Genomic DNA, 24,346 nt, shown 5'->3' on the forward strand with positions numbered 1-24,346 from the left:
AGACACACACTTGCACACACTTGGACGAGAAAACCACACAGATATAAACACACCCTCCTCGTTCTCTGATGTTGAACACACTCATTCGTTGTCCAAAGACCATTCACCTCAAGTTTGCCTCTTCACTTCTAAAACCCCCTCCTCAAAACTACCGAGCTAAACTGCAGATTTAGAAGAGGCATCCTCACTACCTGTCCACACACTCCAGAGGGGAGGGAGGGGTGAATGGTATAACTGGCACCACACTAAGCGTCTGGACTGATACACACTCCTGCCCTTTGGTTCCCCTACAAGGAAAACACCACCAGCACCCAAATGCCATTACACTTCCTGCCAAACATCCAGCCTCTGTCATTTCAGGTCTGCGCAGGGAGCTAATTCTATTTGTGATGAGGTGTCTGATGTGTTGCTGGGTTAGGCTCAGAGACGGTGTGACAGAATTTCCTACAGCTGGACATTTGTGGCTCACTATGCCTTATTACCTGCTCACAGGGCGCTTTATGCTAACTGCAGCATGCAACATTTTCTGCCATAAACCTACTGCTTTAAAGTGCAGAAACTTCACCATGTGTTCTGAAAATCTTACGTATTAGAACACTAATGCTCATTTGTTTCAGAAAATAAACTGTAATTTGATTCCTCACAGCCTACAGGAATTAGCCTGTAGGCTATGTAGCTTATCTCTGTTTTGCTAGGTGTCTGTCTGTCCATGAACCTTTACAACACACTCTGAGATCAATATTTTTAAATCAATCTGCAGTTCAATACTTTGAATAAGAAGCTAGTTAATCACTTAGATTGCATGAATTAAGCCGCTAATGTAAAATTCAAAAGGTGAGATGGTGTCACTGCCACTCCGCTAATAAGCTAAGCTTCAGAAGGAGTTTAGCTAACATGACGTTTTGCTCTCCATCATGGCTTGATTTAGCTAGTGCCTCATGTATTTATGTGTAATGACAAACATTAGCATGATGATGGTTAATCAAATGAATATGTTTTCAACTACAGATAAGTCAAGGGGAAATATCAGCTATTAAAATGTGTGCTAGTTCAAGCTAACTCTCACTATCTCTGCTCCATTTGACTTCACTACATTAGACTTTAGCTGTGTTGTTGTGAGCAGTGGGTGTTACAGCCCACAGATTAATAAACCAGAGAACAGTTGCAACAGTAAACTGGGCTGTGTTTTGTTATTAAGGCAAAGAAAAGGCTATTGTCATAAGAATTACACATTTCTATGATGATTTTAATCTAATTCAGGTGTTAACTTGACTGTTAGCATAGCTTTGGTTACTGCTATGACGCTTGGTTTGGCTGTACAGAGCTCTTAACATGTTTTTTATTGTTTTGCTGTGGGTGTCATTTTGCTCTCTTTAAACCTACTAATGGTATGGTCTTGTCTTCCATGCGCTTTAGTGGGTGTATGATCACTGCCTTCTGAACTAAAATTGGTATCTGGGGGTCAATCAAAGACTTTGCTAATGATGCTGCGTCTTTGACAAAAAGGCTAACCAACGTGGAGCAAATATGCTAATTCGCTTTGCAACAGGAAGTGAACAATTGTTTTCCCAAAGTGAACGGAAACTAGATATTCACCAATACACAACACAACATCAACTTTGCCACTTCTTGCTTATCGCAGTGGACATGTCAACACTTGCAAGCTAGTGAGTAGCTTGCTGATTAGCAAACATTTTGCAAATAAGCAACCTGCACTTTCTCCCTCAGTTTTATGCAATATTGAGCCAAGCAGCGTTTCATTTTTGTTTTGTATCTGTAATCCTTGGAGCCCGGGCCGTAGAGCACAGGGATCACAGACAGTACTGTAATGAACCTTTTTCTCCCACAGAGACTTTCTGACCCACAACTGCGTCGCTTTTGTTATCGGTTTTAGACAAAATACAGCGTCCATTATAAAAGACGAATTTCACCTTGATTTAGATACATCTACATATCTGCTCCGTCCTGCATCGTCTGGATAAACCATCTTGTATCTTCTCTCTCCTTCTTGTCTTCTCTACTGTTTTCCACTTCTCTCTTTGATCTCCGTCACGCCTCTCTTGTCTCTTGATGCTGATACACCTTTCACCTTGTTGTCATCAATTCTCTGATTGTATCTCTGCCACGGTGCATTACATTATAGTTTTCTTACATCTGCCCAGCTGTTTGTGGCTATTTTCATGCGTTGTTTAGTTTAATAACTCATGTGTGGCTGTGTAGTTAAACCAACAACTCATTTAGAGATAGCTAATGTCAGTGTAGGCAGGACATGTACGCAACAAGAGAGGAAGATGCATATTAAATACCTGGAACACAAAGTACACAAACGCAGGCCACAAACACATACACAACGAAATCTTTTGACATCAATAATTGGTAAATCCTCTGATTAACTTGTAAGAATTGTCCTCAGAGTGCTTAAGTAATTGTGTTTGTGTGTGTCCTTTTTTTATTGCATGCACCCCCCTCTCTTTAAAGCACATCTTTATAACCAAGCAATTCCAAAGCAATTTTCTCTGTGGGAGGAGAGTGTAATTTTCTATTCTGTGACACTGTGATGTGTAAGAAACTGGGAGCCGGCGCTAAAAGGCGTCTGTGGTGTGTGTCTCGGTGTGGGTGTGAGCAGCTTTAATGGCCAACGCGGGGCGGGTGGCGGCGGTGGTGAGCGGGTGCATGTCAGGAAGGCCATCATTTAATGACTCCCAAATAGTGCCCTCCTCGTTAGAGCTATCGTCCTGGAAACGCGAGGCTGTGAACCAGGAGAGCGCCGCACGCTGCAACACTCTTTTATCTTCATATTAAACCATTTGCATAACATTAGCGCGATGGATAGGATTCAGGAGATACTCAACCTACTCAGGGACACACAGAGAGGGTATACTACATGTCCTTGCAAATCTAATCAGCGTTAAATGGAGCTGTCAAACGTGTGTGAGTGTGTGTGTTGCTGGATGGCTCATGTCAGGAGTCATTTAACATTAAGCTGCAATAGTGTGAAACAGCTCTGTAATTACAAAATACAAGGAATCCAAGCTATCTCTCGTTAGAAGTGACATCCAAATACAGCAGTTAGCGAGCAGTGATACACAAGATGAGGCGGTGAGGATGTCATGTGCACCTTATGTCCTTCACAAAGTAAACTTTAAATGTTTTTGAGCACTTATTCCGCAGTTGTTGAAACAGCTTTAAAGAACACAAAGAAGTAGCCATTAGAAGAAATCGCATCGCTGCCTTCTTTAAACTGCTGATGTGTTTTGCAATGATTGAGCAGGTGAATTTGTGTCACATCAGCAGGCTAACAAAAGACTCAATTTCATGTGTTGTGGAGATTCCTACGGACCTATCTATACTGCAAACAAGGATATCTGACAGCTGCTTTCTTCCTGCTCACAGAAGAATAAAGAGAAGACGAGTGAATCTCATTACTGCAGAGAAAGAAGAGCAGGAATGTGTGTAAGCACACACTAATTAGTTGTTGCTACTTGCTACTGCCTGATTAATTTAATCAAAAGTACACTTGATCTTTATGTAACTACCTGCGTGGATGCAGTAAATATGACATATTTGCAGATACAGTATAATGCACTGCTCAAAGATGGCTGTAACTGTGCATGTGTTTACTTCGTTTGAGAATCCCTGATTACATTTTTACCTCTTAAGTGATACACATTGCATAGCATTATGCAAAAGCTACAGTGAAATATAGAAGCTCCAATACTGACTTGATAAGATTTAATATTATAGTATAAAGTCTTACCGATATATCTGTTTGCAGGTGATCTAGTCAATAGAGGCTAATCACAAATCTATCTGTATGTGGTGTGTGTTTTTTAGATAAACTGATATGGAGAAATTAATTTAGAAAACAATGCTTGGGGTGATTTAGCTTCTGCAGTAACTTTACGCTAGCCTCTCCAATAAAGCACATAATAATATCTATAATAAGCCCATGTCAACACTCATGTCGCATTACCGTAAACACTACTTTTCTGTTGAGTTTTTACTTATTGACTAAATTATCACCTTTAATACTATCCTTTTAAACGGTCTTACCTGAAAATAATGCGCTATCTGCATGACTTTCCGGTTAGAGGGCCAGTTCGCAGATTTTCAACCTCAGTCCTATCATGCTATTATGGAGAGCTAATGCCATTATGGTCGGAAAAAATGCTATTTCACGCTGTGCCTTTGATGGATGCAATCTAATAGGCCCTGGAAAACCTCCGCCAGATGACACGTTTTACGTAGTAGTACGCCAGGGAGCTCGCTAAACTACACTTCCTCAATCTAGGACGCCCGCCTCTGATGTCATGTCTCGTTCAAAATCGTCAGGTTTGAAATGTAGACTGCAGACCTGAAGATTTTTTTAGGCGATCCACCGGTACATTCTCGTTGTATTTCAGATTCTGTATCACTCTGAGCCATTGCCTGCAACGAAACGGTGGTATTTCACTCCATCCTTTCAGAGGGAGGGGCGCAATGCACGCTGGGTGTTGTAGGAATGTAGAAAAGGCCAAACCACAAGCTGTTTGTACAACTTTCTCCACAGCTATGGCACCAATTTCAAATATAATTGCATCAATCAATTACAGAGAACACCGGCTTTGACTGACAGTGATTTGCTCCTATAAGGCGGTGGGCTGGATTCCTCTTCGACTGGGTCTGGAGTCTTGTTGTATTCGTATCGGTTATCAACCATGTGAAGGCCTAATACTGGCCTTCTGATCCTTCAAGTAGGTGCAGTATAGGCCCCAACTGGCATATATCTGTGGGACTGATGACCACTGCTATTCAATCCAGTGATAACAATCAATCAGTGGTGTCATCATGTAGTTTGGAGAGGAGAGGGTGCGCCGTCTCTCTGTAGGTTACAATACTCTCAGCACGGTCTGCAGCACATGTAGCAGAGCATCACAGCTGAGCAGATGATGGTCGACTCTGAAAATGGTTGACTCCCCAATAATATAACATATTCTTCAGTTGTGCAAATAAACTTTTTCCGTGGAATGTGCACCAATTTTGCACCAATGCGACAAATGGTATGAATTTTTCTGCTCTAAATTAAGAATCCCACATCCATGTGGCTCTTCTATTGTTTTGGTCTTGTAAAAGGACTTACACACACACATGTTAAACCTACACAGGTGATTTAAATCAGTTTACTCCATTAGGACTGCATGGGGGTGTAAAGGTTGGGCTTGATCCACAAATTATAGCTTTTGAATCTTATTAATGGACTGAGTTTGGAGAATTTTTCCTTCTTAGATTTACACAACTTTAACCTGAACAGAGGTTTAATCACCCAGAATATGTGACAACACTTGTGCGAGTGTTGGTGACCTTTAAAATAGTCAATTTAACCAAATAAAACAAACATGTTTTCTTAGATTAGCAATGCAGAAAGTTTGTGACAAGACAGTACTAACTAAAATGAACTCATGTCTATTGTTCGGCGTGGTGCCTGAAGTAGATGGGATACTATCTTTTTGTGTTTTTTTTAGTTGAACTGACCCTTTAAAGCAGGTCAAAGTATAGCAAATATATTGTAAATAGGTATGAAAGTTGATGCACTTGCATGTTCAAGGAAAGGCCAGAGTGATCCCATCACAGGATCAGCTCGTACCTGCGTGTGTGTGTGTGAGAGAGTGGGGTAGGGAGAGAGATTGGTTGTTTATGCATACGGGGATAGACTGTGCCAGGTGAGTGTGCCATTTACCATCAAGCCATTGAGTTCAGCAGGCATCTAATAACAAAGCATTTATGGCCCACTTACGCATGCATAGATATAACCGTCAGTAGGCAACAACAGTCTCCTCTCTGCCGTCTCCAGCTATTCCTGCTTCTCTTAAAACACACACACAGGCACCATCCGGATTGGACCCAAATACTCTAGAATTCTATCATCAGACTCGGGGATGAAATTAAAATCGCTCATTTTCTTTCTCCATGCAAGGAGCAGATCAATTTCCGGAGACTGGGACGTGGTATTTTCCTGCCATTGGGCTTTCTCGTCTTCGGCACAGCACCCTGACTGGCTGCCAGCGGGGGGCCCGGGCCTGACTGCACGCCTCGCCGGAGAACAGTTACTTCTGCCGCGGCGAGTTTATTTGCGCCTCGCTATGAGAATTGCCATCATTTACCCTTCCCCAACACCTCCCAAAAAGAAAAGAAATAGACAAGAGGGGAAGCGAGGCAAGCATGAGAGAGGGGAAATTGATTCTTTTTGATACATGCTGCACGGGGGACATTAGGTACCCCTCGTTTGAGCATCTATTTCCAGAAATGAACTGAATAAATTTGGCGTAAAGTAATGTATAGGCCTTTGGAGGCCTTTTGCTGTTGTTCACGGATGATTGAATTGCTTGCTGCAGCCTGCAAAGGCTAGCCCTTTTATTATTCTGCTCTTTAGAAAAGTCAATTAATGATCAACTGTACAGGAATGATAACTCACCTTAAATAAAGATTACTCGGCTTTTGTTAAGCATGACAAAATTACAGACAACCAATGAACTCTTTCTCGACCCATCGACAGATGACTGTCTACCAATGAGTCTGGCTCTGCTCGAGGTTTCTGCCTGTTGACTCTGTTGCAAAGTGCTTAATCGTGGTGGGTTCATCTTGGGTGTCTGTAAATAATACATTACAGAAAGTACGGGCGAGATCTGCTCTATGTACAGTGCAATGAGATAACTTTTGTTGTGTGATTTGTCGCTCTATAAATAAAAAATTATGGATTGAACCAGCATCTTTTGGCAGCTTATAAACTCTACTTAATAGTTGTCCTGTCGGACATGTTTGTTTTGCAGGACGTGAGGATGGGCATGATCACAATTGTTTGCACAAGCAGTTCCACATGAGGTCACCAAGCATGATGACAGTACCTTTTTCAGACTTCTTGTGTCTGTTGCAACACCATTTATAGGCTGCTTATTCTGTCTTAGTTTGTTATTGTCTAAAAGGATACTTATATCATTTATGTTACTAGCTATAGTTAGTTTCTAATCATATGGCATCCATCGTTTTTCTCACCTTATTGATATTTGGCTAAAAGCTAACGTCAGGATTAGAGTTGTCTGTGATCTTAGCATCACATGTAGCCTTTCCTTCCCTTGTGAACTAAGGTTTTTATTAGTTACCTGTTTGTTGAACTTAAATGTTGTCTTCAGTCTTGTTTGTCTTGGCAGTGACACTGCTCCTTGTTTGCGCACATTTCGGCCACCTGTCCCGTCCTTCCCCTCAGCATGAAACCCAGCCGCTGTTACGTCACGGAGTCTGTCAAGGCCTAATTAAACCCATATTGAGAAACAGCACAAATCCAACCCCCTTCCCTCACTCTTCATATAACTGCATGCTCGCGCCCTGTAGGGGATTTTGGCTGAAGGGGGATGCATTAGAAGTCAAGCAAGGAAGTTAATTTGTAACAACTGAAACACTTTCAACAGCGAAATTTTAACAGACAGAACGATGGCTGGACTCAAGGTAAGGCTGCGTTTACTATTGTCAACAATATTGTTTATTCCCTACTGCTTAGGAACTGCGCTTCTGCTTCCGCAAAAGTTTCAGAGTAAAAGTTCGAATAAAAATGCTAATACTGTTTTATTGAGAGATTATTTAGAGACTGAAAGCAGGAGTAGGTTCTGTACTGAACATTAATCATGCAAAGTTAAACTGTGCATCGATTCATCATTAACTTTCAGCTGCAACAGCCCGGCTGACTGACTGAAGGGTGGTGTTGCGTCCGACCAATCAGAGCGCTGCATTCAGCAGCTGCCCAGATGTGGTCTGAGACTCGTCCACAGTTTCATATAACAATAATATTTCAGTGGAAAAGGCTCATTTCATTAGAGAAAAACATTATTTGGCATGATTTCTTGCGAGGATCATCAAATCTTGGTTCCAGCCTCTCCAAATTCCAAATCTTTTAGTCCGTTATTGGTTTCACTGTGTTCATTATTGAACTGTTTTTTCATTAAACCTTTTATTTCCAAATAAACCACGTGTCCTTGCTACTAGTTGAGAATAATGTCTGCAGGATTAGACGTAAGGGCACGTGGAATTGTGTCAACTTGTTGGCAAAAGTTTAAACACCCAAGGATTTTAAGAATAACGTGACTCTATGAGTGACAGTTGATGCGATTTTAAAGTTGTGCAAAGTGTTTTACTCATGTGTTTTTCCCGCTTTGCTGCTCTAACAAGAACAATTATCTCAGTTCAGGCAAATTATTCTTTATAGATCATTCTGGAGCCTCGAAAAACGTTTTTACGCACGAACTTTGCGCACTCGCGAACGCGCACATATGGAACCCATCAGAGCCTGTGCGTGCACTTTTTGCAGACTAACAATGAGTCAGCAAAATGTCTTTACATTCTGCCAAGTATATTAAGGAAGGAGAGACATGGTTTCTACCTCCCCTCTACTCTGTTAATAGAGTAAAATTTCTGTTGTAATATCGATCAAAGAGGAGTTTGGTGTAATTAGTCCGTCTCTGTAACACAAAAATAATAGCTGACTGCGAGGGGGGAAATTTGGCATAACTGCAGTTTGTTTTATCATAGATCTAATGTGAATCAATGTGACAACAATTAACAAAAAGACAAGGCTTAATGACAAGCCTTCAGATTTAATTATAACCAGCGTGAACACATTTATCCTGCATTACAATGAAGCCGCATGGTGTTACATGTGTATTTGTTATTTTTTACTTCAACTTGGCTCAACTGGAGTGTCTGTTCTTTTCTTGCAGTACATGAGCGGGTTTGGGAACGAGTTCTCCTCTGAAGACCCTCGCTGTCCGGGGTCTTTACCTGAGGGACAGGTAACACATGCACCAGAAGATATGCTTTGATTTAGGCTCATTTTGCCAGTGGATAATTCACTCATTTTGCAGAGTTAGGAGGTGAAATGAAATGAACACACTGTCTGAACACACCGTTCTCTGTCTCCACAGAACAACCCTCAGGTCTGTCCTTATGGCCTCTATGCTGAGCAGATCTCCGGCTCTGCCTTCACCTGCCCGCGGCCAGCCAATAAGAGGAGGTATTCATCTGTTTCTGACTTTTAAAGCAGCTCCCTTCTTCTTCCAAATAGAACTAGAGTTGATTAACATTGGTCCTTTTTCTTTGCCAGCTGGTTTTACCGCATCTTGCCGTCCGTCAAACATAAGCCTTTTACCGCAGAGCCGTGTGGAAACCTGACAGAGAACTGGAACGAAGTGGAGCCTGATCCCAACCAGGTAGAAAATGGCTCAAATGCAAAAATCCCTGCTCGTTTTCTTATGCGTAGCATATAAAAGCTGCAACCAACCACAGCAAATATACTTTACAGCCAGTAGCCGAGTAGCTTAGCTTAGCTGGGAACAGGGGGAACAGCTAGCCTAGCTCCGCCAAACAGCCAACAAAATCTGCCTACCAGCTCACAAATTAAAATGTTGTACCATGTTTGGATGATTGACACAAAAAACTAGCCTAGCATAAATTAAGCTTTGACTAACACACTGTCTCCTGTCTTTATGCAAAGCTACGCTAACTGTCTGGAGACATTGAGGATGATCTTTAATTCTTCTCAGCAAGAAAACTATTCTTTAACAAACTCTGCTAATCTACTTAATTAGGACTTGGTGTTTGTGGTTTGATCAGATTTGATTGACAGCTCTGGCAACATATGCAAAGAGCCACCCTGGACTGATCGCCATTCAATCACAGGGCTGACACATAGAGACAGACAACCTTTCACACTTACACCTACGGGCAGTTTAGAGTCACCTGTGAACCTAACGAGCATGTCTTTGGACTGTGGGAGGAAGCCGGAGTACCCAGAGGGATCCAACGCAACCAAAACTTCTCTAACTTTGGCAGAAATATGTGCTTTCATGTAGGGTTACGTTGCTTATAGAGAATATGTTTTAAGGGCCTTAACACTTCTCTTTACCAATGAATCCTTTTAAATTCTCTGTATAAAGTAAGTTTATTGATTCGGCTCTGATTGTTTCTCTCACAGCTGCGATGGCTGCCATTCACCATCCCCAAACGTACAGAGAAGAAAGTGGACTTTGTGGCTGTGAGTTCTTTTCTCCTTCTTTGCACATTATGTTTGTAATAACAGATGCTCAGTTCAATGGGAGCTATTTCGTACATCTTTACGTTTCAGGGTCTGCATACTGTCTGCGGTGCCGGAGACGCCAAATCCCGCAACGGCATCGGCATCCACATGTACACCTGCAACACCTCCATGGTTGACAGGTGCGTGTGTGTGCAAATATGTCCCATCATGTGACAAATAGAAGCATTTTCACATATCAAACAGCTATAACATCTCTGGTCTCGCTTTGACGACATTTCTTTTTTTTTTGTTCCAGGTGCTTCAACAACTCAGACGGAGACTTCCTGATTGGTGAGGAAAAGTGCTGTTGATGTTTTTCACTGTCATCTATCACAAGAACAATGATAGCTCCATCCTCGCTCCTTATTCTCCCTCATACTTACTTCTTTCTGCCTTCTTTGTCTCTGTAGTCCCGCAGCAGGGTGAGATCTTGGTCACCACAGAGTTTGGGAAGATGATGGTCGAGCCGAATGAGATCTGTGTGATCCAGGTGAGCTCTATGTTTGTTCTTTCATTGTGTCCTCGCACTCACCCCACTTACCTTATATAGACAACAGAGTTTGCTACTTTTCAAAAGTGACCATACAATACAAAAGACAGCAGAAAGAGGTTTGTGCTACAGAAAGCCTGACCACGATTTCAAATTGCAGAGCTTGTGTGTTTTTGAACACATCAGTCCATGAACCCATGAGTCCCCTCAGGATCAGTGCATCCCTGTATTTACTCATAACAACAGTGAATTTCCCTTAACCACCACTTTCCATGTGTTTGTCCAGCAAGGGATGCGCTTCAGTGTGGATGTGTTTGGAGAAACCAGAGGATACATCCTGGAGGTGTACGGAGCCCATTTTGAACTCCCGGACCTGGGACCCATAGGTGTGTGTTTATATGATGTTAGTGTGTGTGGATTTATGACGTTTATGTTCATCCAAGCTTGACCTCTGCAACCAATTTCTGCAATGGCCTTTAATTGACTGATCTTGTTCTCTCCTTCTCCCAAAGCTGTGATCATTTTACCAATGCTAGCTGCGCACCTCTCGAGATGTACATTTTAGTTTGATCAATTACTCTGGTCCAGACGGAAATATTTCAACAATTGCAATTCATGCTCCCCAGAGGCTGAATCCTAATGACTGTACTGATATCCCGACTTTCTGTCTAGTGCCACCATGAGCTTCACGTCTGTGTCTTTGACTGAAAGAAACTTTTAAATTAAAGGGCCAGTTCGCCGATTTTCAACCTCAATCCTATCATGCTATTATGGGGAGCTAATGCCACGTTATCCGCTTCTCCAATGGGCCCTTTAAAACCTCCAACAGACTATGTAAAATGGGTCATCTGGCGGAGGCCAGGGAGCTCGCTAAACTACACTTCCTCAATCTAGTACACCCGCCTCCGATGACACGTCTCGTTCAAAATCGTCAGGTTGGAAATGTAGAATGCAGACCTGAAGATTTATTAGACGATCCCGCGTTATATTCTCGTCGTATTTCAGATTCTGTACCGCTCTGAGCCATTGCCTGCAGCGAAATGGTCGTATTTCACTCCAGCGTCTCCCGCTGGGCCGTTCCTCTCAGAGGGAGGGGCGTAATTCACGCTGGGTGTTGTAGGAATGTAGAATGGACAAAACCTGTCCATCCAAAGCTGTTCGTACAACTTTCTCCACAGCTATGGCGCCAATTTCAAATATTATTGCTTCTATCGATTACAGAGAACACCAGCTTTGACTGACAGTGGCTTTTACTAGGGGAGAATTCCTCCTTTAATGTTTCCTCTGAAAGAACTGTAGTAACTTTTGGGCTCTTTTAACCCTTTAGCACCATCATTAGGTCAAAATTATGAGTGTCAAAGACGTGGGTTTATGTCCATAGGTAATAATAAGCAAATGTCAGGACATAAAAGAGAAAAGCTACAATGGTAAACAAGGTAAATATAACTGCTAAAGATCAGCTTGTTAGCATTGTCACTGAGTATGTAGTTAAGAGACAGTGTACTGATGCACCACCGTATTATAATACATCCTCACATAGCTGCTAGTGTGGATGTCTAGAGTGCGCGGAGGGCTGGAGCCAATCCCAGCTGTCATTTGGCAAGATTAGGGTTACACCCTGAACTGATCGGCAGTCAATCACAGGGCTGACACATCACGCTCACAAGCACACCTACGGGCAATTTAGAGTCACCAATTAACCCTAACGAGCATGTCTTTAGACTCACGGAGGAAGCTGGCGTACCCGCAGGGAACCCACTCATGCACGGAGAGAACATGCAAACTCTGAAAGGTCCACTTCGTCTGAACCGGGACTTGAACTAGAAAGTAGGATCCTTCTAGCTGTTAGGCGACATATAGGCCTATACATGAATATGTGTATGTTTGTTTTGCAGGAGCCAACGGTCTGGCCAACCCCAGAGATTTCCTGTGTCCAGTTGCCTGGTACGAAGACCGCACAGTGGCCACAGGATACACGGTCATCAACAAGTACCAAGGAAAGCTCTTCGCCTGCCAACAGGTGTTTTTTGGGGGGCATTCCAGTTTCACATGTGCACACACACAATCAATGACGGAGGCCCACATATGTGCCATATGTGCCCTATTACCCTATTTATGTTCGTGTTCGCTCTAGTGAACCCCATCCAACCGCAACAATGACAGGAAACAGGAAAATGTCCAAGTGAAGCATATGATCCATTAGCAGCTCCTGCCGATTGAATTGGCGTCCCTGATGATTTAATATGGACGCGTTGGCTGTTATCCATGCAGCAGGTTTCCGCCTCGACTCCTTTATGAGTCTTAATCACTCGTAATTAGTTAAGGCATGTAATGGAGGTACAGACGGTCTACCTGTGAAGCTTTGCTTTGTATAAAAACCTTTCACAAGTTAAGCATTAATTTCACCATATTTCACTCAGGAAATGATCCTGCCCCTCCCGAAATGTCCTGTTGGGCGCATAATTGGATCGACACATAATGTCTGACAGGAGGTTTTTTACTGAGACAGGAGGAGGTGGGAGGAGAGATTTGTCAGGGGAGGGGGTTGGGGGGGTTGTAACTGTGGAAACCATGTCAAACCACACTGTTATTATTCATCGCAAAGGTACACAAGGGCGTACTTTTTTGTAGCTAAACAAACATATCTCCATCTCCACGCCCCCTGTTTTGTGCTGGGGGTCAGAGGTAAAAGCTTCCTGAACACACCTGACATCCCTATTCCCTTGTGCCCAGTCTTCCCAGAGCCTTAAGGGTGAGGCAACAGGGGTAAAAAAAATAAGGTGGGGGGGACTCGGGGGCCTCATCTCAGGGAAGATGCTGCTGCTCCCGTCTGGTCCTGCTGTTTTGTTCCCCCGCAGAGCGCTGAAATTGCTCAAATTAACTTATTATTTGCTTGACTGGGCCAATATGTTTGTGTTTTGTGTGCATGTGTGTGCAAGTGCTCGCTCGCCTCCATTTTTCCTTCATTTTAATCGAATGTAGCGGAGTTACCACGGATGAATGTCCAAGAGATTACCTGCACTGGGTTTCCCGAAGGCCCTTTTGTGTGGTAACGACTGTCAATTGTGCGTGTGGTTAAGATTCTTTGTGTTTATATTCTTAAATATAGTTAAGCATGTGTATGTATGCGAGGGGTTTGTTCTTTGTGTGTATCAGCTGTTCATGTGTGGAAGTGTTCCCGAGCATGTGTGTAAGGAGCACGCAGGTCACTCAGAAGGCAGCTTGAGTTGTAATGAACTATATTGATTTTAGAGCTGCTGTTGAATGTCTTTTTTCGCAGTGACATTATCAGAACAGAGAAACTATATAAAATTGCTGTGGTTTTAACAATCAAGATAAAGAAATATCTCTGCACCCACTGTTACAGCTGCTCCCCCCCCCCCTCCATAACTGCGCCGCTGCGAGCGTCAAAATGCTCAAAGTTTGGGAAAGTTTGATTGTGAAGCCAATTACCCCATAATACCTGGAGCCTCGCTTCACAAAGAACAGGGGGAATGAAAGAGAAGAAAGAATGAAAGAAGCACACCCTTTCACAATCAACCCTTTTTATTATTACCAGTTTTTTTTATCTCTTTATGTCAAGAAGTACTCTCTCTGGGAATTTAAGATTACAAAGACATTATTCATTATTCCTTTTTCCCCGTGAAAAGCTCAATTTAAAGTCTTTTGTGTTTGTTGCTGGGGTAGACTCGTCTTATTTGTTTCCTTCTGTGCTCTGCATGTAGGATTTCTCTCCGTTCAATGTGGTGGCTTGGCACGGGAACTACACACCGTACAAATACAACCTGGAGAACTTCATGGTGATCAACTGCGTGGCCTTCGACCATGCGGTGAGAGTTTGAGGGCACGGACGCACAAATGAATTCCTCTATCTTCTTTTTCTTCCCTTCAAGTGAGCTAACATCTACCCTCATTTACATGGACACCCTTAGAAGTCACAAATTGTTTTACTTTTCTTCAGGATCCTTCCATCTTTACCGTCCTGACTGCCAAATCCACGCGACCTGGTGTGGCTATTGCCGACTTTGTCATCTTCCCTCCTCGGTGGGGCGTAGCTGACCACACCTTCCGTCCTCCGTACTATCACCGTAAGACCACAATGCCTGTAAAGTAGCTAGTGTGCATATTCTAGGAGAGGAGAGGACTTAAAAAGCAGGAGCAATTAATTTTAAGAATCAATGTCTTAATGGGATTGTCAAATTAACCTAATTTTTGTCTGACATGGACTGAAACAAGCAAGCCAGAAGCTAACCTGTCACTCGGTTGGGTAAATGACAGTGAGGTGAAAACAATCCACCTGCTGTATGACTCCTTTTCCTCCACAGCACCTTTTGTCCGTTTCCACGACAGATCTGTAACGCCATCTAGTGGTTACAGCTTGCTTTTCATACAGCGAACTGTACCCACTACAGTGCGGTGTTACAGCTCCACCTGCTTGTCACTTTAGGCAACTGCATGAGCGAGTTCATGGGTCTGATCAAAGGCCACTATGAAGCCAAAGAGGAGGGCTTCCAGCCAGGAGGGGCCAGCCTCCACAGCTTGATGACCCCACACGGCCCGGACGCCGACTGCTTTGAGAAGTGCAGCAAGGCAGAGCTCAAACCTGAGAGGGTGGCAGAGGGAACCATGGTAACAAAATACAAATACAAAATTTCAAGATTGACTACAGAAGTGGAATTTATTAAGAGCTGAGTGATTATATGTAACATCTGATTTCCTTCCCTCAGTCTTTCATGTTCGAGTCCTCCTTCAGTATGGCAGTGACCAAGTGGGGTCTGCAAACATGCCAGAGACTGGACAAGAGCTACTACCAGTGCTGGGAACCTCTTCGCAGCCACTTTAATCCCAACTGGAAGCCCAGCAAACAGTAAAAAGGTGCATCTGAAGATCCAAATATAGATGATGAAAATTGTAATTTCACTTTATTAAATGTAACTACCTTTAATCAAATGTTGGCGGAAGATGTGTTTTTTGTTGTTCACTTGCAGACATGTTCAAGTCATTGACTTTATGCAGTGATATAAGATGTGTGACAAAGACTGGCTTCATCAACTGTTTGAATAATTTAGCTTGCAACTTTTTATTCCCGCTCAGTGATGTCTAACAAAACTTATTCCTGAGGTGGAACTTTGACATTTCTAATACGATTAAACATTGTCTACATCTTACATATACAATGGTTAATCCATGAGCAATGAAAGGCTGCCTTTACCAGTGCATTCAGAGATTTTGCTGATACCTTCTGGTGGCTAATGTTAGCATACCTGTTGTCTGTATCAGTGGTTCCCAACCTTTTTCCCTTGGAGCCCCCCCTGCTTGTATTTAAGAAAGGCTGAGCCCCCCTAGCCCGCACACAAGTACACCAAAACAATAAAGTGATTAATTCCAAATCTTTATTGGCAAAAAAGGGGGGCCCGGACCACAGGTTGGGAACCACTGGTCTAGATGTTCCTGTAGAACAGATGTCAAAAAGTCTGACCTGAATATTCTTTTGTATTCAAACTACTATTATACTAAACTTCTTTATGTTGTGTATGTACAATACTTCTGCATACACGTGTCCAGTCTGGATCATAATCCTGGTCTGTGGATGTTTATGTTGTCATTCACACTTTTGCCTCACACATTAAAAAACACATAACTGTTTTTGACAATAGCATTTTATTTGATTTATAATAATTACACGCACTGGCATCACTAGAACATAAAGGAGGTCTTTATACATTGGTGCTCATGATGACAAGCTGTACTTGCGATCCAGGGTTCCAGCCTTGATCATGGCCTCCTTTCTGTCCTGTAACGCAGACAACAAACACATGACGGGTTAATACGGTAACCATAGCAGCAGAATCACATCACCCTAACCCTCTCCACCTTCAGGACAGTTTCACGATCAGTTTTTTTCCTCCCAGGTGAAGAAAGGGAGACAAACATGAGAGCCCAGCAGTGTGACAATTGAACCCGATTCTCACTGGGGGGAATCTCCATGACAATGGGGAGGAAAATGAAAGGCTTGAAAACTTGAATTGAATACAGGCAGCATTTCAAAGTGAAGCATCCATTTCTAATGTGAATGGAACTGTGACAAAAAAAGAGAACTAGATCAAATGTGCTCCTGCAAATGAAAAATGAGTCACAATCTTCAACTAAATAGCTCTTTAGCCGTGTATGATGCCATTTAGGACATCGAAGTGTGGGATTATTTAAGGCAAAATGATTCCTTAAAATGGCATTATGATTCTCCTATGTGTTTTCCTGCCAATACAGCGACGTTAACAGCTTCATATTAAGTAAAGTCATTGACATTTTGACTTAGAGTTGTTGAATAAGTACAGGTGCATTCAATAAAAATAAAAAAACAGGTGGAAGTAGAGCTTGCACTAGTTTAAACAAAAGGATTTCATCCTGCAAAAATAATATGGCATATATTCTAGTCCGATAGTCCTGCTCTTTATATAGCCTAAAGAAGCTACGTGGGTCAAAACATAGAAAAATACATTCTCTAAATGGTCTATTTGTGCTCATGCTTGTATTTAGGTGTACAGATATTTACTTGTGCCACTAAATCTGTATAATATAGACTAAGTTATGCAAAGAAAGATGTACTAATTGAAGCTACTAATTATGGAGCCAAATGCGAGTCATGTTATTCTTAAAAGACTTAGTAATAATCAAGCGAAGAGATCATCTCTTACCCTGTCTGTCTTGAAGACAAAGTAGAGGACGAAGAGAGGAACGACTCCAAACATGGCACCCAGCAGAGATGTCTTGAATGTGGGTCTGAAGTGTGGGTAGGGGTTGGTGCGTGCATACACCCAGCGTGTCAGGGCGGGGTCTTCCTGTAAAGACAGAATGATGCGATTTAATTTTAATGATCGCTCTGTAAACTGGTTCTTTAGTGTCAAATCAAATTAAGTCAAGACTACTTTATTTATGTAGCTCACAAACAAAAATCTGTTCACACCTTTACATCAATTCTGAACTGGAAACTATGCGACAGGCAAATAAGCTGATATCAGAAGATTGTTATAGTTTTCCCTCTGCAGATTGAAGCCATTCTGTGGCTAAACAATGAATCATTTATTTAAAAATGCTTTGAGCACTTTCATGAGTTTAAATCACAAGCTGAATAAAATAACCTCCTTGTGCTGCAACATGGCTTGTAGCATGTTTGGACATTTTTCAAGCTTCATTCTAAAGAGTTACATGCTCGCTCCATGTTAGGAAGAGGTGTTCATCCATACAACAAACAATGCACTCTGTCCTTAATTTCCTATGACACAAAAAGTATACCTGGGAAAAGAAAAACATAATCTTGTATGAGTTTTGTGGCCTACTGTAAACTGTTAAAATCTGATAAATTGCAGTAGACGAACTGAAGAAACGCAGTCAGTTTTATATCAGTTTTGCTGAGATCGGAAGAGATACAGGTATATATACATCTCATACTTCACATTTAAGATTGCTTAAAGTAACAATGTCATTTGGTGTGCATTCGCTCTCTCTGTAAAGTAGCAAGACTATTGCTATTGAATAATTTAAGAGGATACTGTTCTCCTACTTTATAAAGTGAGGGACTTCCACGAAAACAAAATCAACATGTGCACTTCTGTTACACTGTAGTCCAACTAAAACGTATTTACATGGATAATAGAATAAAGATTCTCTCGAAATGTACATATTTTCAGGGTGACCATTCTACTGGTCTGTAAAGTTTTAACCTAGCTGCGTAATAGTTTGCTCGGACATCAACACCGTTGACCCATCTTCTTCTGGAGCTAGCTAACGTTAATGTTACACACTGTTTGTCAAAAGCAAATGCCTGCAAACATTAATGTCATGCAGTCTCAAATGTCTCAAACCGAAAATGCACAAAAATATGCGACACCATTCTCTTATGCCTTGCTAATGTATTTGAATGTAAGGGTTCATACGACTTTTATGCCCTGACATGCTACTGTTAGCATCTAGTCTGAACCATTTCCAAGGGTGACATTGCTAGCTAGCAGGTAGCCACTTACAATGAGCTCTTTCCTGTGCGGGTTATTGAGCTGCGTCTGATATTGTCTCTTTAGATTCGCTCGTAGTGCTGCTCTGTCTTCTTCGGCACGTCTCTTCTCCGTAGAAAGGTTGAAATACTCATTGGCGTCCAGTGTTTTTGGCCGAGTGGCCAAGGGCGCCTCTTGGTAGTCCGCCATGATTGTTTGATGACGGGATGGATGGGGCAAACGTGAACTCGTGAAATATCGCGTTGACATCCGATTCATCACCATAGCAACATCAAGCTTCCTCCAGCAGCGTAAAAATGAGTGCCGTTAACAAAAAACAAGAAAAGGACGAAATTGATGATGACTTTCAGTATGAGGAAGTCTCTCTCGAAGAAGACTGGACTTTGACAGAAGGAGAGGAAGATTTGGAGGCAACAGTTAAAGCTATCAGAGACCGAACTGAGGCCAGTGCTGCTGCTAAACCCAACACAACCTCCACATCACACCCACCTGAGGCCGTGGATACCTTTTTACGTAACTTTCTCTTCCAAATGGGCATGACAGAAACTCTAGACTGTTTTCAGACTGAGTGGACCGAGCTGGTACATAAAGGCCTGGTGGACACAGAGCGGGTCGGTGTGGTACCGGAAGTGTACGTTGAAAACAAGCGTCTAGAGAGCGCGTTGAAGAACGTACAGAGGGAGCGCGAGGAGTACAGACAGGCTGGTTCTGCAGCAGCTGACACACTGCGGAGGGTCCAGAAAGCCAGAGACTTTCACCGGCTGCAGCATAAGCGTGTCGTCCAGGAGAAAAACAGGATCATAGAGGACATGAGAAAGCTTAAAGTGCAGTGCAGCAGTTATGAACCCGAAGTAAAGCGCATGAATGAAAAATACAAAGCAGTTTTAAAGCAGACCATGCTGGTGAGCTTGGAGAGGGACAAGGCAAAATCAGCTCAGCACAACATCCCAAACTGTGAGGATTCATGTGAAGAAGGAGCAGTGAATACAGTAGGAGAGCCAAGGGTCAAAGGGACGACTGGCCAGGTGATGCAACCAAGACCTCCTTCATCTGCAAAATCGCAAAGAGCCAGTCCCAGGAAGGCAAATGTTTGCTGAAATAAACCTTTCTGACAATATTTTCATTGTACAGCGCAGTTTTGAGATGTCCAAACTTTCCTGAAGTATTTAAATGTTGACCTAATCTGTAGCTACTAGATCAAATAACCAAAGCCCTACATGTCAAATAGGAAAATAAACCTAAAATAGGTATGGTAGACTATTATGATTTACCCCCTGCATGAACTTTGCCTGTCAGATGTAAGTTTTGTCATCATGAACATGACTATAATAATCTATAAAAGTGGGTATTATGCACCCAAATTCTAAGAACTTGCTGCAGTGTTTGAGTTTTTGTTTTTTAACCTATATATGAATCATTGCTCTGTTGTTGAAGTTGAGACATGTTGCATAGTAGATCATAACCACAAGAGGGCAATCTTTAGCTAAGTTTTGGTTACACTAACAGTCAACATCAACTGACTGCAAGTAAGTCCAGAGAACAGCGGGGAAGAGGAATCTGCTGAGCTGCACTCAAAGATAAACCAGTGAAACACCAGTGTTATTCCTGCTCATAAGAGTGCTCATGTTTCCCTTTGACAGCCACAGCTATGGTACCAAGTGTCAGCGTGGGGTTTGGATTAAAATAAGCTACTAGAAATAACAGGCAGTAGCATTACAGGGCTAATGTGAATCTTTGCTGCTTTATAAGTTCATAACACCCGAGGAAGGCAATATCACTTTCCTACATTATTGCAGATCATATTTCATGTTTGTAGAGTGTAGATGTCTTGTTCACAGATATCTCAGTGGCATTGCAAATGCTTGATACATACAGAGATCATATGTCTTTTCTCTCCCGTCTTGCACTTCATACTTGAGATGAAGAGAATGCTTTACAGAGATGCTGAGAGAGCTCTTTGATCCGCAGAGGCCCAGGCGTACGTGTGACCAAATGATTTATGGTCCTCACAGGACCCTTTAAAGCGCCACCCGCTCTGCCGTTCCGAAACATCCATTTATGACTTCAAAATTCAGTGTGAGACCACACTCCAGGGCCAACAAGCCTCCCTGCTCTCTCTCCATAATGTTCAGAGTGAGACTTAGCCTCAAATGAAATATTAATATGTTTTTGCCCCGGCAGGCACCGGGGCAGGCCTCGTGGACTTGGATTTGAACTTTGGCAAGTTTTACAAATGCCACAAAAAGTCTATTTTTCTCCCTTTTTTCTTTCCATGCAGCCTGCGTCCTTCGCTGTCGCCTCTCAGACCTCTTTATTTCAACTTCTCCACACAACATTTAATATTTAGTTTTTTAATCGTACATCAGGGACGCTGACTGACGCTTTTGGATGCACTCACCGTGCAACCTTTATGACAGATAATGAGAGATAAGAATGCGATACAGGGAAGGAAGCGGTTACAGACTGAGATGTAGATAAGGAATGAAAAGGATTTCTATCAGCGGTCTGTGCTACGTTGCAAGTCTTAATCACTCGCAGTAATCACAAGTCATTTTGTGCCGTTTTTGGTCTTTTTAAATGACTTCTACATGCGAGTCTGGTTTGGAAAGAGGAAGGAGGTTTCTTTTCCGACCACAAGCTAAAAGTACTTCTCTCTTTCTTCTGCTCCCTGAAGTGGTTTGTTAAACTCAGACACAATGACATAATGTGTTATGCTGCTCTTTGGTGCTTCTTCATAATATTTCCTGGCGCAGAGATGCCATTACTCTGCTGCCCTCGAGGAATGTAAGTGAGGAATTTAATGTTCCCTCTCCACTCTTGTTTTCATCTATAGTGCATAATTGTGCCATTTAAAGACTTTGTGATTTTCACAAATGGCTGCAGAGTCAATGAGGTGGCTGGAGGCTGGAGGAGGCAGCCCATCCTTTCCTCCCTCCTCAAATCAGAGGGGACATCTCTCTCAGTCTTTAGAAGAAGTTTTCAGCTATGTGGCCGCGTCTTAAATACCCAAAGCTGATTTGAATTCCTCCCCCGCCTGCGCGACTCCCTGGGCTGCCCTCTCCGCTGACAGGCCTGTCCACTTCACAGCCCGCGACGACCTTCGTGTCATACCAAAGAGAAAGAGGAATGAGAGGGAGAATATTCACGTCTCAGCTCACTTGGCTCATGCTGAATCACTCTGAATCCTCTGCCTTGTATATGCAATTGAAATACACCAGTCTTTCATTTGAATCTGATTTAGCGAGGTAGCTTAAGCCTTGTTAGCAGCTTATTTATAATGCGTTGGCTCCTTAAGCCTCAAAATATATATCTTAAAGAAATGCTCCTTTCGCAATTCATCATCAATTCTCCCTGCCATCCCTTTCTAATCTATATATATGAAATTGATTCACCCTGTCTGACAGAATTCCCTTCTTAATAAATCAGCTTTCTGTGAACCTATATAGTGGCCGGTGGGTCAAACTCAGCAATATTTTCTGCTTTAATGCACCGAGCTGCGCAGAGATTGGCCCGTGGCAGTGACTCAGCAGGCATCCATCATCTTCAAGGAGAGCTGCGCGCATGAATTACCCAGAGATGGAACTGACAAAATCCTGCATTTTTCTTTCAGCTCTGCTCATCTCAGTGACGGGCTTTTATGTCAGTTTTTTAAGATTTTTTGTGGGAATATTCGCTCCAAACCAAGAGACATTTATTGCTTTTGAGTTACAAGAAGTGAAGGATGTGCGGACTGCTAGTGCCTCGGCTGTTGAGATCGGTATCCAGCATGTTGATGTTGGCATGTGAACACCTCGTAAAAAAACCAATTCCGGTTAACATGGTAATGTCTTTGCTTTTATTGGATTAAGGAAACATTTAAAAAGAGTTAGAGAACATTTCCAAATACATGAGATAATGTCAAATCTGCATGGCGGTCAAAGCTGTTTTTTCTATAAGCTCAAATGATGTCCAATTGAAGCCAGTGGTCAATCCATATCAGTTGATTGGATGTGATTTCACTTGAGGAATAGTTTGACATTTTGGGATAAACACCAGTAACAATAGAAAACTGGTACCACTCCATGACTGTGCGTTAAATATGAAGCTAAAATCAGGAGACTGTTAGCTTAGCTTAGCATCAAGACTGGAAACAGCAAGCCTGGATCTGTCCAATAGCACAAGGGGGCAGGGGGAGGATTTGACTTGGCCTGGCCAGCAGAGACTATAGTTTCCCCCTAGATCCAGTCTTTATGCTAAGCTAAGCTAAGCTTAACCAAACTAATTGTCTCCTGGCTTATGTTCATGATTGACATAATCATTAGAAACCTTTTGCAAACCTGAAAGGTTGACCCTGACGATGTGGCGACCTGTTATGATGTTAGGGACGTTTTGCTAGCATGGTATGGCTTCACTGCAAATCCATATCGTCTTTATGCTAGGATGAAAAAATTCTTGCCATATGGGAGTAGTCTCTTTTGGATGCCTCCAAGAGCAAAAGCTGCCCCTGAGTGGTTTGATAAGTATGAAAACATTTAGAATCATTCACTATGAACTTTGCAGTTATCAAATATAGACCCTGCTGAACACCGATAGGATAGTTTGGACTGACATGTTCAACAGCACTGTCCAACAGCATTATGAACACCAAATCAGGGAATATCATTTGAAAAAAAAGGTGTTTCATCTCTTCCGAAGATCTCAAGAGACTTGTTCAGGGATTGCAAATGGCCGACAGCCTCCCGATACGCAGACGATGGCTTTTTCAATAATAAGAATTTGACAGAGGCCAGATAAGCCAATGAATTTGCATTGGCCCATAAATAACCCTCCTGCTGCCATACATGCTGAAAGGTCAGCAGGCTGATATATTGAGCTGACATCACAAAGCTGTTACAGAGGATGTACACGTCATAAATATATCTCTGTTTGTGTCTCTCTCTGCCTTTCCTTCATTAGGGCCGGAGTGATGTGACAGGACGCCGGACAGCCATCAGAGGAAGTTCTGACAGGTGGAGTTAGGGAGGCTGTTTGGAGGAGGTGATGTCAGGCCAAAGACGATTGACATGAGGTGAGTGAAGACAGCCAACGCCCCGTTTCTGATCTGATGGGAGGTGGCAGCAGATGAAGAGAAGGAGCCAAATTCAGCCTGAAAGCATGGTCACAGTCTCAGGTCAGTGGGAACAGAGAGGAGGCGAGGAGAGCCACTGGAGGAATACTGAACAGGGAATACCTTGTCAAGACTGTCAATCACAAAGAAATCACGCTTAACTCAAAGTCTGCAGTTGCTACAACACTTTTTCCTTTTACAGCCTGATGCAAGTAAGTGAAAAGATAACACCTTGTGTTGACTTTTCGAAGTTTTAGCAGTCATTTCAATCAGCTGTGATAAAATTTTAGTGACCAGAGTAATTGCAGTGATCAAGGAACATGTGACCCCAGTCTAGTTTGCTGGGCCAAGCTAGCTTATTTTGAGGTAAACGGAAAAGTTAGCACGTCCACACCGGAAAACTGAGTGCATGTACATTTTACCATTTATTTTCTCTTAAAAATAGGTTAAACTAAGCCTGTTGAGCCTGCCATGGGGATCATGTTTGCCAATTTGTGGTGAAGGGCCTTTTTCCCTACACAAACCTTCCAGTATGAGTGATATATCAGTTCTGCTAATATCATTTCCTGTCGACACATAAGCTAATTTAGCGGCTGACGCTAAGCTCTAAACAAGAGTTAGGTCAGAAGATATGATATTATTTGTATATACAGTAGGTTTAT

The 24,346-nt window shown here is 42.5% G+C and overlaps 2 protein-coding genes across 2 annotated transcripts; one reads left to right on the forward strand and one right to left on the reverse strand.

The window, feature by feature from the left end:
* Positions 1-7,390: 7,390 nt before the first annotated feature.
* hgd (homogentisate 1,2-dioxygenase) lies at positions 7,391-15,478 on the forward strand. The gene is made up of 14 exons (XM_069667682.1): positions 7,391-7,479; positions 8,745-8,816; positions 8,949-9,037; positions 9,128-9,233; positions 9,998-10,057; positions 10,148-10,239; positions 10,356-10,390; positions 10,510-10,589; positions 10,876-10,975; positions 12,485-12,609; positions 14,315-14,419; positions 14,551-14,677; positions 15,037-15,218; positions 15,317-15,478. Exons 1-14 carry the CDS (start codon positions 7,465-7,467, stop codon positions 15,458-15,460), a joined length of 1,332 nt encoding a protein of 443 aa, XP_069523783.1. The 5' UTR covers positions 7,391-7,464; the 3' UTR covers positions 15,461-15,478.
* Positions 15,479-16,231: 753 nt separating this feature from the next.
* On the reverse strand, positions 16,232-18,820 carry ndufb4 (NADH:ubiquinone oxidoreductase subunit B4). The gene is made up of 3 exons (XM_069667627.1): positions 18,611-18,820; positions 17,285-17,428; positions 16,232-16,383 (listed from the first exon to the last, which is right to left on the reverse strand). The coding sequence occupies exons 1-3, from the start codon at positions 18,785-18,787 to the stop codon at positions 16,321-16,323; spliced, it is 384 nt and encodes a 127-aa protein (XP_069523728.1). The 5' UTR covers positions 18,788-18,820; the 3' UTR covers positions 16,232-16,320.
* Positions 18,821-24,346: the final 5,526 nt, after the last annotated feature.

The sequence above is a fragment of the Semicossyphus pulcher genome, unplaced genomic scaffold (assembly GCF_022749685.1).
Source record: "Semicossyphus pulcher isolate SPU_LCO1_2020_fin unplaced genomic scaffold, fSemPul1.0.p SCAF_18, whole genome shotgun sequence".
Classification (NCBI taxonomy): Eukaryota; Metazoa; Chordata; class Actinopteri; order Labriformes; family Labridae; genus Semicossyphus; species Semicossyphus pulcher.

Excerpts from the sequence above, each read along its gene's own strand:
- ndufb4 (XM_069667627.1), bottom strand. The coding sequence starts at position 18,787 with ATGGCGGACTACCAAGAGGCGCCCTTGGCCACTCGGCCAAAAACACTG. Across the intron at positions 17,429-18,610 it reads CGCACAGGAAAGAGCTCATT|GAAGACCCCGCCCTGACACG; the intron begins GTAAGTGGCTAC and ends CTGTCTTTACAG. Across the intron at positions 16,384-17,284 it reads TTGTCTTCAAGACAGACAGG|GACAGAAAGGAGGCCATGAT; the intron begins GTAAGAGATGAT and ends TCTGCGTTACAG.
- hgd (XM_069667682.1), top strand. Across the intron at positions 8,817-8,948 it reads GGTCTTTACCTGAGGGACAG|AACAACCCTCAGGTCTGTCC; the intron begins GTAACACATGCA and ends CTGTCTCCACAG. Across the intron at positions 12,610-14,314 it reads AGCTCTTCGCCTGCCAACAG|GATTTCTCTCCGTTCAATGT; the intron begins GTGTTTTTTGGG and ends CTCTGCATGTAG.